Genomic DNA, 13,523 nt, shown 5'->3' on the forward strand with positions numbered 1-13,523 from the left:
AAAATACGTAGAAACACAGCCTTTTTAAAGCAACCTGAAGGGAAAACAGGCCCATACAGAATCCAGAAATCGAGCAACCTATCCAATTGTTACATTAAACACTACAGCCCGTTGGGTGGTTCGTGCGATCTATCACGCGGTAGGCCAGCGTGCGACCTCTCTTCCATTAAGCGCTGATTTAGCGCACGCCTTCCCTCTTATGGATGCCACTTTCAAACTACAGTATGATGAGGAATCCCATCCAGATTCTTTTTTTCTTAACATGTAGCTTATTCAAATAAATGCCTTCTTCGTATGATATCCGTTTTGAAAATCGATTGCACCATTGTGTTTTACGTAATGAGAAAAAAAAAACTAGATCGCACTTTGCAGATATTTTGAAGACATTTTACACTGGCAGCAAATGATTTGGTATAGACATAATGCCACACATATAATGTACAGGGAGAACGTACGACTCAACCTACTTTACTAGGAGAACGTACGGATGCAATGTACAGGGGAAAATGCAAGAAGACCGGGAATGTTGGAGGTGGGGGCCATGATACTTTAACAGGCCCATAGGCAGGCCGAACGGGTCGTGCGGCTTCGCGTATTCTTGGTGACATTCGAAGTTTTTTCCCTTCTTTGGCGAAACAATTTTTCTCAATTTGTTGGGGACCATTTTTTTGTTGAAACATTTATTTTTCTTTCATTTCTTGTTGGAACTTCTTTTCCCAACTGGAGCAATTTTTCTTATGGTGGTCAAGCAGAAGAGAGGTTTGGAATGTGCGACAAGTTTCAACAGTTGCACAAGCGACAACTCTTCCCTTTCTAAAATTGAGAGAATAGCAGATGTCCAATTCCACTAGGAGCTCAACAAAACCTGTTCCCTTTCTAAGCTCGCCATCAACGGAATGAGCAATCTCGACTTCTATTGCAATGCCTTCAAAGAATATGGCCCCAACCAGGCTTGCAATAGTGTAACATCACAGCACGAGTTGTTAATGGAAGTACATCAATAACCCAAACGGTCATTCAACGCAGTGCGCCCATCACCAGTTTGACCTACATAAGACACAGTAAAAGTATTAGTAAGGGACAAATCAATTCATATGCTATTGAGTGGCAACACATTAGTACAATTTCCTTACCTTCAGGTGGCACCCATGTTTCAGAATCTGGTCCTGCTTCGAGGAAATCTGGTCTCGCTGGACCCAATACCCGTTTTTGTTTTGACTTCTTCCCTTCTCTTTTGTTAGCATGTGCTTCATCTACATTCTCCATTTCTTCCGAAGTTTGTAGACCTCGTTTGTGCTTAAGCAAAAGGGCCACGGCATCAGCAACTGATGCTTCACTTTCAACCGAAGATGAAATTGTCTCGGTGGAAGCTGATTGGTCACTGGACTTTCTCTTCCGTAAAATAAGCCCAGGAGCAGCCTCTTCAAGCTCCTTTCCACTCCCTGAATTAGAAAGAATTGCTTTTCTATCTTTGTAGTCCACAAAATTGTCAGGTTCCTCTGCATCCGCCTTTTCTTCATTTATGAAGTTTTCTTCAGGTTCTATGATCCTCTTATCACCAAGCCACTGAGGTTTGGGCATGGAGAATGCAGGTTTGCTCACATTGTCTTGGTTTTTGGAGACATCAGTCTCTACTTTAGCAGGCTTATTCGTGGCTGTCTCATTAGAAGAATCATTTGGCTTCTCCTCAGCTGAAGTAGCCTTCACAGCTTTATTTTGTTTCTTGGATTCTGGCCTTGGATTATCATTAGATGCTGGGGTTCTTGCTTCTCGAGGCTTTAGATCCCTCCTGCGAGCTGCTTCTCCCATAGGATCAGCTATTTTTAGAAGGTAAACTACTCTGTCCAGCTCAGCCTGAAGATCAGATAGTTCCTTCTGAATTTGGGCAATCTTATCATGTACTGCAGGATGTCTCGAACCAGTCAGAAAATTCTAAGACAGTGAAATGCATCTGAACTGGAAAAAAAATGCTGGGATAATTGTGCATAGTTAAATGTGTTGTAACCTCAATGTTAGTTCATCAATGTTAAAAGGCCAAACTCGGATCAGATCTAAGAATGTCATATGTGCAACAATCTATACTAGTCACTTATTGCTACATATAATTACCATTTTAATTGAAAAATCAATGATGGTTAATATATCATTTTTTTCAAATACTATTGTGTGGGCATCTGCAGATCTTCTACAGTAACAAATTAATCCAAACACATGACTGGGCTCAAGCCATTGTCAAGAATCCCAATGAGCCAAACACTGGCTCACAATTGGATTAATGGAGCACAACTGGGTTATGTGCTTTTATGATGGAAGATAGACGTGCGTGATTTTGCAAAACAGAATCAAACTACTCTCAAGTAGAAGTATAAATTACATCTTTCAATTAATCCAATGTTTAGTAGCATGGATACCACTTCCAATGTTTTTTTTAACATAAAAAGTTACATCTTTCAATGATTCAGATATCAGGTTTGTAATGAACATTAAAAATGTCAAAATTCTAAGACTCGTGAAGATTAATTGTACTAACTGGTGCATACCTAATTGAGATGATAAGCCACTCATGTAAGCATCAAGGTCATCCCCAAGATCTGCAGTACTGCTCTGAGCCAGCTTATGCTCCTCTTCTTCAAGCAATTTCTTTTTATTTTCAATATTGCTGGTGATGGAATCCTTTTTCTCAAGAAGACTATCAGCAGTCTCAACTGATTGTTGCTCATTGGATTTCTGACTAGAATTCTTCTTTGTCCGATCATAAAATTCATCGTCATCGCTGAATTATTAAACAATTTATTAGTCAGCACATGAGATCAAGCATATAATGATCTACCATTAAGAGTACCAAACTATAGTAAAAGGGTTTCAGATATCAACATATAAATACCATACTTGTTGCAAGCACAGGTCATATATACTCCCTCCGTTCCAAAATGTAGGTCGTTTTGGCTTTTTAGATTCATAGTGTTTGCTATGCACCTAGATATAACATATGTCTAAATACATAGCAAAATATATGAATCTAGAAAAGTCAAAACGACCTACATTTTGGAACAGAGGGAGTATCAGGGAACATACCTAAGGGGATCTTCTTCCTCAAGACTTGATTTATGGCTACCACGATTTGACTTTCCAGAACGAGCACCAACACTTTCACGTATGCTGTCATTTAAAGTTTCTTCTAGATTATCCAACTCCTCCATAATCTGAAGAAGAATAGATTTAGTCTTGCTCACCAAGTGAGCAATGGATGGCGATAGCGTATTAATAAATGTAATGAACATGATACAGCACTAACCTGAGATATCCGTTGTTCATTTCGTGCTATCTGTGTTTGCTGACCTTGGGTTAGCCCGCCTTGAGAAATGTCCTTAACTCTTATTGCATCAATTTCTTTCTTCATGTTGGCAATCTGAAACAAGATAGCAGGTATACCTTCATGATGAGCAGAGATACAATTGCATGTATAAGGGAACCTCACTATAGAAGACATATCACATGAGAAAAAAAGTAGCTTTTTTATCTTTTATGTTTTTTTAAAAAAAAATCAGAAACATGTTGCTTGAAGCCCTTCACAGAAGTGTAAAGGAGTGATTTAGACCTAAATTTGTCCATACAATGAGTAAAAACTTCCTGATACAATTAATGTACAACTATCAACATGATAACAACCACTATCTCAATGTTATTCTTACTTTATTTAATCTTGTACAAAAATAATGCGGTAGGTGAATCTAATTACAGTCCAGCTATCAAGCATAGTACTGACAAAACCACAATTAGCTTATAGTTCAGTTCCTAACAAAACATCTGAATCATCAATTCCTGAAACCTTTGGTTACCTTATGGCAAGGGGGCGTAGATCTGGCATGAAGCGCAATGGCACTGTAGCATGGGTACTGTTACAGCATCACTTGCTAGCCCTACTGGTTGCTTACTATAGCTACTAGTTCGTTTCTTTCAACTTGCATCACTCCAGTATATTAAAGATGGGATTCATTTAATATCTTGTAGATTGGTTGATATCACTTTAAGTGGAAGGTTTCATTATTCAAGTCCTGTGGATGGGTTGAGTGCACCCTTTGAGAGACCACAATCATTCGAGACAGAGAAGGCATGGTTATTGTACCAACAAGAAAGGGAACAAACTAACTAATTAATGAGTCAAATTGAAACAACAATTGGTGCCAATTGTAATTACATGTATTTCAACACCACATAGGGGTTACACCTGAACCCATGTCATCTGGACCCATGTAATAAGTCCAAAATTAATTTCCACACTTTTGAAGAGCCTAGTACTACAGAATGCAAGCATAGCACTAGTGATGATATTAAGTATAAATATACTCTACAGGCAGTCAAAAAGACATTGCTGCTCCAATAGGCCCATTTGTTTAATTGGGGAAAAAATGGACATAAGGCAAGAATATTCCCAACATCCAGTCATCAGTCATTACAATATCACCAAAGCACTTGAAAGAGTATCAGTGCAAAATATGAACTGGACATGGTTTCATATGAATCCTGACAAGTAATGACAATTTCACATGAAATCAAATCAGATGTTTCATCCTAGTATAGTACAGGCTAAATGAGAACTTGCAATGATTCGTAGGTATATGGCATTTATGTCCAACATGTGCTTACCTTTTCCATTCGTTTTACTATCTTGCTACGTGTTTTCTCCTGTCTATCAGTAAGCTGACCTTTGTAGGTTTGCCAAGTGATTTCATCTGCATCATCCTAGGACACAAGAACATGATCAGTAAAAAACATAAAGCTATACATGAAGACCAATTAGGAAAGTGCTGCAAAATATGATTATGATGTAGCCAGAACTTGAGAATAGCTCAATCAAAAGCTTTTATCTAGAACTACAAAATATAATCAAAAGCTTTTATCTAGAACTACAAAATATCACCAGCCTTGTTAGAAACAAACAGCTAACCTCTGCAGATTCTTCAATTGCATCTTCTGCCATACCCCATGAGATTCCCTCAGCTAAAGCTGCTTGAGTTTTTGCACGTAAAATGGAAGCTTCACGATCGAGCATATCTTGCCGAATCTTAGCATCCCGAAGCTTCTGCATGTCTTTTTCCTGCCATGAAAAAGAAACAAATGAATATAAGAAACTGAAATGCTATGATAGGTTGATGGAGCTTATGGGATTTAAAAATGTTCCTCATGAAACAATTGGTCTCAACACAATTAAGAGCATGAAGCTAACAGTTAAGGTAGGACAACTAAACAAGTTTGGATTCCATATAAATGATGTTCTACCTTATGGCAATTTATCTTTGCTTATCACTGAAATAAATCATTACTCTTGGAAGTATGAGCAAACGGGTCTCTGGCTGACTTGGTTAGATGGCCTTAGCAGCACTCCCCAGGTCCAGAGTTCGATTCCCTGTGGAAGCGAATTTCAACCTGGGGTTAAAAAAATCCCCTTGCTTGCCACCACGTTAAAGCATAAAGGAAGGTCCCGGCTGCACTCACTCAGGTAACGGCGCCCCTATGTAAGGGTGGGGCAGGGGTTTGGGGGTTTTCTTGGCCTGCGTGAGAGATCTACTCTTATTCAATGCCCGGGAGTCCCCTCCCCACCCCCCCCCCCCACCCCCACCGCGCAGGCCGAGTTATTTTTTTAATTTTTTTTACTCTTGGAAGTATATGTCAAAATCATTTGTACCTTGAACATTGCTGGAAGAACATCTAATCTAAAAAATAAAAAGGGCTAAAAAAATCCAAAGGCACACAGATCATATGCCCCAGCTTGTGCATAAGCATGTGATTCGCTATTTGAATCTAACTGAGAGTCTGAGACGATGTCTGAAAAATGACAATACCGTACCGGGAAACAGATTTAATCAGGTTTTTCATGTCATTTGGAAGATAACCTTATTATTATTAATAATACCTTGGTACCTCCTTTTGCCTTTCTACCCTGTTATTTTTTGTAGCGGCTAATGTGGGGTTTCTCTAGCCTACCCCAACTTGCTTGGGACTAAAATACTTTGTTGTTACCATAGCCGCATTGAGTGAAAATGGAGAACAGCAGGCTGCTTGTTGCATTGTCAATTCGCTTTGATTAAAATATGGATGAAGCAGCAATAAAGCAAGAATTGAGAAAAATTGTGGGATGGTAAATGAGCCCATTGAGTTTCAGAACCTTACCGGAGGCAGCAGTTCAGATGGTCCTTGAAAAATGTATAGACGTGATGATCTAGTTAATGCATAAGAGGAAAGTTAAGTCCCAGTTAACCATGTGTAAAATGAGACACCAGATCAATAGTGTGTGTAAACAGGTTGCAAAGAGACACAAAGTAAAAAGATCAAATGAAGACAAAATTAGTTTTGACAAGAAAAGGCAGCGACATGACTAGGAAGCCGAAATAGTGCCATTTCTATTTAAGCATTTTTTTCTGCAAACTTTTTATCTATCTGTTGCATTTGAAGGGACTTTGTCAAGCACATAATGAAGACCAAGTTCTATAAAACCTAACATGCATAGTTAGTCAATTAAAACCACTGAAAACCTTAGTAAAACCTAAAGTTCTGTGCTAAAGCCATTAAGAATTAGCCACAGAACACATATCACTGTGTAATGTCCGACACTAATGTATCAAATTACCAATGTCCGGTATGTTATTAATTTGACCAGGGGGTATGCCTAACTCTGGAATAAGAAGGTAATGCAACAATATATGCCAACATAAGAAAGAAGCTCTAGAGATAGAGAATATTTGAGCACCACAATACTGCAATTTATGAAGCAACTTCTGCGTACAAAATGGAAGACCAACATAAAAGGGAACAAGTTCCCTAGAATTAAACATAAAGAATGGGCAAATAGTTAGTAACAAGCTTACTTACTGCCCAAACCGAATTACATCTCCAACATGAATCTCTGTGTACAACTTCTGCTTGACCTGCAAATCCAGTACATATCGTCAAAAACATAATTGGCAGTACACAGGGAAGTTTGAACGATTGAGACAAAGGAACAGACAGAAACACAGGCCATCCCGTAAACAGATGACAAGATTAACTTAATGAAATTACAGCATCAATGTGGCACACATTGATCAATACCTAATGCATTCTTCCGATCTAAAGAGAGTTTTGATAGCAAATGAACATGTGACAATGCAGGGTAGGCCTGGCGCAGTGGTAGTCTCTCTCCAATGTGTCATGGTTCGAATTAACCTCCTTACAAAATAAGCAAGGGCTGCTGCTGAGAAATCCCCTTCACCAGACCCCCACCATGTGTGGGAGCTTTCAGCAATGAGTAAGCCCTTTTACCTTCTAGGGAAAAAAGGGATGGTAACAAAAAGCTAATGATGCAAATCTAATCTATTCGATGCCTATCTAGGACCTTATGACTGATTGATCAAATACCCCCAAGACTCCACCTCATATATTCCAAGGCTGCCTAGAAATCCCTTCCCCAGACCCCACCTTGTTTGGGAGCTTTCAGCACTGGGTATGCCCTTTTACCTTTTAGGGGAAAAAATTGGATGGCAACAAAAAGCTAGAGAACAAAATAGGTCAAAGGAGAAGCATTCAGATAACACAAACTGGACCGTTTTACAGTGTAAATCAGCACTGCAACAACATAAAGAAACAACAGTTCAACAGCAGGAGAATGACAGTATACATCATTAAACACACTGTTTTCAAATTAAAAAGTCAGGTAAAGTAGAAGCATGCATTCATGTAATTGACGAAATAAATATATTAAAAAACAGAAGATTTATCAGGAATTCATATTACCTGACTTTTGTTGATAAAAGATCCATGTGTGCTTCCAAGGTCATAAAGGAAAACCTTCCCATCATTTTTAAACTGCAGAACTAAAATAACATAAAAGCAGCTCATGAGTTACTGCCTTAGCACTAAAAAAAGAAATCCATTGTGATTGTCAGAAATTAAGTATTCCAAGATTAGATAGCCAAGATAAGGAGGAACAATTGCTCATAAAGTGAGTAGTTCAACTAATACGCCTATGTTTTTGTAAGAAAATTATACTAGAAGCACTAATTTTAACCCAGCCTCTCAAGTTTCCCATATTATGTTCTTTCTGATACATAGGGATAATGCCATTCATATGTACTCTAATGTTTCCCATAATAAATTCTTTCTGCTACATAGTGATAATAATTTCTTATGTTACATCATGATGAGAAATGTTAGCTCCTTGACAAAATGGCATTGCTTTGTTCATGACATGACAGTGTTGTCCCTAAGCCATCACTGTTGAGGTTTTATCAACAGCATGTGCACAATATACTTTACGTAAAACTCTTTAGCCAAGACTAATGCTCAATGTATTGATTCAACTTGACTGATGGCTATGATGTCATCCACACAATTTAGGTTATAAATTACCATCCTAACAGAAAGGTTTATTCAAAGCAAGACTCATGCTTTCTTGATCCAATGCCATTCACAATATGTTCATGAATGCAGCCATACCTACTGTTCTTCCTGAGGTTCACTAAGTGGTGATGTATCAACTCTCAGTTTCCAGCCTGCTATTTCAGGAATCAGTACCAAGTTTGCTGGTCCAAATTTGTTTAACAGTTTTTTTGTTTGAAACTGGGAACCAACCATACATCTAGCATATGCAGACAGTTACAAGATAACAAGACAGATTCGTAAAAAAGTGTTTAGGAACCATTCTGCCATTCTGGATCAGAATATTTCACTGGTAGGTTAACATTAACGCTTTTGAAAGTACTCCTAAGTCTTAATTGACACGAGGGTGGCTAAAACATACCGGCATGAAATCGAGAAACAGTTGGATGCTCAAGCACAAAATCGCACATATCAATCCGACCAAACATGTAAGCTCCTTTCTTGGCCCTGCAACACATATGGAACGCCGTCATTCACCAGCTTTAGTTTTGTAATATCAAAAACCAGCATGATTTTAGAGCAGATACTTAGTTCCAGTGCAACATGTTTTGGCAAGTCATACCCAGTGCAGTGGATAAAAATATAAGAGTAAGAAAACTTAGTTAAAGCTCGTTTGGGTGCTGAGGATTACCTGATTTAACACAACTAAAACAGTTAATACGAGCTAAAAAACACTACAAACAAATTGCACCAGTACAGAAAATATCCTTAATGAAGACATGAGCAGAGAAAACTAGCAAAAATCACAAGCGCGGCATAGCTTAATTAACAAATAGAAATGATGAGAGCACGGGGACTGAAGACTCACACGTCGAGCTGGTCGACGATGCTGCCGTCCTTGAGCACCTCGAGGAAGAATGGGTGGTCCGGCGCGGCGCTCCACTCGGGGATGACGTACGGCGCGCGCGGCCGCTGTTGCCTCTGCCGCTCCGCTGGCGGCGCGGCCGCTTCCTCCATCTCGGTGTCGCCGGAGGAGGCCCCGCTGGGATTCGGCGCATCCCCCGCTGACGAGTCGCTCACGCTAGGGCTAGGGCCAGCGCTGCCCTCAGCCCCCGCCTCCACCTCCGGCTGCGGTGCCGGCGGGGCGGGTTTTGGGGGCGGAGGCGGCGACATAGAGGAGGATGGAGTGGGGACAGCGCGCCCCTCCACCTCCGCCGCGGATGACGCCGCCTGGGACTCCGCCTCCGGCTGCGGCGGTGGCGGCGAGGGCTTGGGAGGCGGAGGGGGCGGCATGGAGGCGGATGTGGGGTTCGCGGGCGGTGGAGGAGGCATGGAGGTAGTGGAGGAGGAGGGGTTAGGGTTTCGCGGCGGAGGCGGCGGCATGGAAGGGTCCATGGCTGCGACGGGAGCGGAGGGAGGAGAGGGAGACGGCGGCGAGATGGGGGACGAGGGCGGGGCAGGACCGGAACGTGAAGCCGTGGATCGGCGGAGGCGGCGAACTCGTGTCTGCGTTGTCGTGCGCAATCTCGGCCGTCGGTCTTCGGTGCAACAGTTAAGATGGAAATCTCGACTATCTTCCCTTTTCAGTTTTCACTTGAAACAGATAAAAATATTTTAGAATATTTTCAACAAACTAGGAAGACAGAAAAAATACATATACCCCTTATTAATATACTAATCAGTTGTAATTAGCTTTAATATAACCGTCGGAAGCTGGGCAAGCACACAAAAAACAAAACATACTTGAATACCATAATGCCCCGTTTGGATGTCAGCATTGGAGCTCGGAATTGAGAATTGGAATTGGATACCACGAATACTGTTGTTTGGATGTCAGTGGAATTGAGAGTTGGTATTGAGGAGTCAATACCATGGAATTAACCCACAACTAAAATACCCCTTACTCAAAACAGACCCTGCCCCTCCGTATTGGGAGGAATTGGCCAGCCCCGCTCCCCCTCCGACAGCCAGCGGCACCCCCTCCGACGGCCAGCGGCGAGCGAACCCTGCGCCCCTGCCTTCCTTCTCCGACGGGCCGCCCCTCTCCTTCCTCCCTTCACCGGCGGGGGTACACGTCCAGGGGGCTGCCCATCCTCCCCTATCTCCCTTCTCCGACAGGCCGTGCTGGCCCTTCCTACCTTTCTCCATCGACGCGAAGGAGAACGGGGAGCAAGAGCACGACAGGGAGGAGCTCCGGGGCAAGAAGCTCGAGCACGACAAGGAGGACCTCCGTGGCGTGGCTCCATCTCTCCTTCCGCTGGCGAGCCGCGCAGCACACCTCCCTTGCCTCCCTCCACGGCGAGCCGTGCGGCGCCCCTCCCGTAGCCCCCTCCACGGCGAGCCCTGCGCCGCTCCTCCACCGGCGGGCCGCGTGGCTCCTCCCCTGCCTCCCTCGGCGTTGGTATTCGCCAGCTGCTTCGATTCCATCATGCGATTTCATCCACATCCAAACAATGGCTTTGATATTATAACCTAATACCAATACTAGGCTGATTTGGCATTGAACCCAATTCAATGCCAAGGCCTCCAATATCGACATCCAAACGGAGCCTAAGGCAATGCATCCGACAACCATTAATTAGTCGATAGAGCGGATTGGTGCCTGGTGAGGAAAAAATAGAAAGAGGCCTCGCGAGTCGTGACAGGAAAACCGAAGGGATGAGGCTGGCAAGGAATTTTGTGCAAAAGATTATAGGGTGCCTTACATTTAATTATAAATTTTAAACTGTAAAGCATCTTATATTTCAGGACGGAAGGAGAATGACATGTGTGCTAGCCAGGGTTTTTAAGACAACGCCTAGGCGTCGCCTAGGTGACAAGGCGGTTCCCCATCGCCTTGCTTAAGGCTCGCCTTAGCCCGCCTAGGCGACAGAGCGGCTCCACATTGCCTCGCCTCGCCTTACCGCTTTAAAAACCTTGGTGCTAACCGAACTAGGACTCATTAAATTGTCCACACCGGGCACTCTATGCAGACCCTCCAATACCGCAGTAGCGTAAGATCCAAGCACCAGGTACTATCCCCCTATTTAGCGTCCTCCGCCAAATCCAGCAGAGTAGCGGAGGTCTGCTACCCGCATACATGGCGCAGGGCCCGCACGCTCGCGCATGCGCTCGCCGCTTGGACCTCCCCTAGTTGTTCCTCCCCCAGCTGCCGGAGGGGTTGCTCGAGCTCAGCGAGGCAACAGTGCTCGGCGCGGTCCCGCTCGCCCGCCACAGTCCTGCGTGTCCAGCCCGCCACAGCTCCTGCCTCCCGCACGTGCGCCGCCGCAGCTCCGCGCGTCCGACCTGCCGAGGAACAGCCACGAGGCCGCCACCACCACCGGCGGCCCTCGTGGAGCCGCGTGCGGTCACGCTTCGGCGCTGCCATGCCTGGCTCCCGCAGGGAGAGACAATGGAGAGCGAGGGGAGAGGGCGCCTGGAGAGAGAGACACAGAGAGAAAGAGGGAGGTGAAAGGATCTGAAACAAGTGATGTTGCCTAGAGGGAGGGGTGAATAGGCGTTTAACACAAATCCTGCGGATTAAAACACTTAACACAGATGTCAGCCACCAACCAGTCAGACCGGTCCAATACTTAACCTGCAGATAAGTTCCCAACCGATCAGACCGGTTGAACAGACCGGTCAGACCAGTCCTACGCAGAACCTACACAAACAGAGTTAATTCTCCCCTTTACGAGCTCTAGAACAAATGCAACTTGGAGGTGTCAATGAATATATTCCACAACCCTGCACACACAGAAACAGCACAGCCGAGTAGATCGAAGCGGAAGCACAAATACAGCTAGAGCGCAAGAGCGAGGCAAACCAAATAAGGATGATGCAAAGTACACACAGTGATTTGTTTCACTGAAGTTCGGATCCACCACGTTCACCACGTGTGAATCATACTCTCCGTTGAGGAAGCTTATGACGACCACAAGGTCAAGCTATCTCCTCCTTTCCACTAGATGATCATGTGCCCTCGTGGCACATAATTGCTGCTGCAACAAATTTACTGCTGCTCACCACAAGCTTGGGAGCTACCGGTGACGCCTAGCCGTCTAGGAGGCTTCACCTCCAAGAGTAACAAATGCTTCAATCGAGCTGGCGACGCAACCGCAAGTGCTCAAGCTAGGGCTTATGCTCTCACTGCTCAAATTGCTCTCTTAGCAAAGGTTTCACTCAACCCAACTCAAGGATCTAGTCTTGATTCACTTAAATCTCACAAAGAGAGGTTGGGGAGGACTTCTCAAGTGCTCTCACGGCTCAGAGATGGCTCTGTAATGTAATAGCATCAGCACCCCCGAATGGGTGAGGGTGTGGGGTATAAATACCCCTCTTTCAAAAACTAGCCGTTGCTCTGTCAGAGTCAGACTTGTCGGTTCAAATAAACTAGCCGTTGAGCCTGACCGGTGAGATCGGTCGGCTGGACCGGTCAGACCGGTCACAGTCAGGGTTTTAATTTCCGACCGGTCTCCGGTAACCGCCGGGCTCCGGTACCGGTATACCGGTCCGATTTGGCCGGTTACCGGTCGGAACCGGTGGAATTCAAATTTAAATTCAAATAGCGCCGTTCAACCGGTTCGTATCGGTATACCGGCCGGTTAGACCGGTATACCGGCCGGTTTGACTGGTAACCGGTCAAATTCAATTTTTTTTCTTTTTTGGTTTAAATTCAAATGCCTGCAAAGTATACTAAATAAATGTTTGTATAACATATTTTAGTCTAAATGAACCCTTCAACCCTCTTTTGTACTACTTTTACATTGTATTTGTATACTTTTGTATGCACGTTTTTTTGTTTAACTTCAAACCCCCGCAAACTATACTAAATGGACGAATTTTTGAGAAAATTTGACACTATTAGATTTGTCGCACCTTGAAGTATTTTTAGGAATTTTTTGGGAATTTTTCATTTTTTTTGAATTTAAATTTAAATTTTGAATTTGGGCCGGTTTGGTACCGGCTCAAACCGGAACCGGGCCGGACCAGTTTGACCGGTAACCGGTCAAACCGGACCGATTACCACCGGTTAGGTGAACCCTGGTCACAGTAGGTTTTCTGCTCCCATGTGTTTCTCTCTGATTTTTCTCACATGGGATAGCTATGAGCACTTTTGGTAATGTCAAACCACTGATGTTGCACCCCCCTTGATAGTACGGCATCCTATACTCAAGTTCACATAAAAT

At 43.5% G+C, this 13,523-nt stretch overlaps 1 protein-coding gene across 1 annotated transcript; it reads right to left on the reverse strand.

The window, feature by feature from the left end:
- Nucleotides 1–671: 671 nt before the first annotated feature.
- Nucleotides 672–9,840, reverse strand: LOC120703392 (kanadaptin-like). Its single transcript, XM_039987456.1, has 12 exons — nucleotides 9,224–9,840; nucleotides 8,777–8,862; nucleotides 7,771–7,850; nucleotides 6,871–6,926; nucleotides 6,172–6,220; nucleotides 4,949–5,098; nucleotides 4,648–4,743; nucleotides 3,296–3,409; nucleotides 3,076–3,203; nucleotides 2,541–2,773; nucleotides 1,134–1,901; nucleotides 672–1,047 (listed from the first exon to the last, which is right to left on the reverse strand). The coding sequence occupies exons 1-12, from the start codon at nucleotides 9,748–9,750 to the stop codon at nucleotides 998–1,000; spliced, it is 2,337 nt and encodes a 778-aa protein (XP_039843390.1). The 5' UTR covers nucleotides 9,751–9,840; the 3' UTR covers nucleotides 672–997.
- Nucleotides 9,841–13,523: the final 3,683 nt, after the last annotated feature.

The sequence above is a fragment of the Panicum virgatum genome, chromosome 4K (assembly GCF_016808335.1).
Source record: "Panicum virgatum strain AP13 chromosome 4K, P.virgatum_v5, whole genome shotgun sequence".
Classification (NCBI taxonomy): domain Eukaryota; kingdom Viridiplantae; phylum Streptophyta; class Magnoliopsida; order Poales; family Poaceae; genus Panicum; species Panicum virgatum.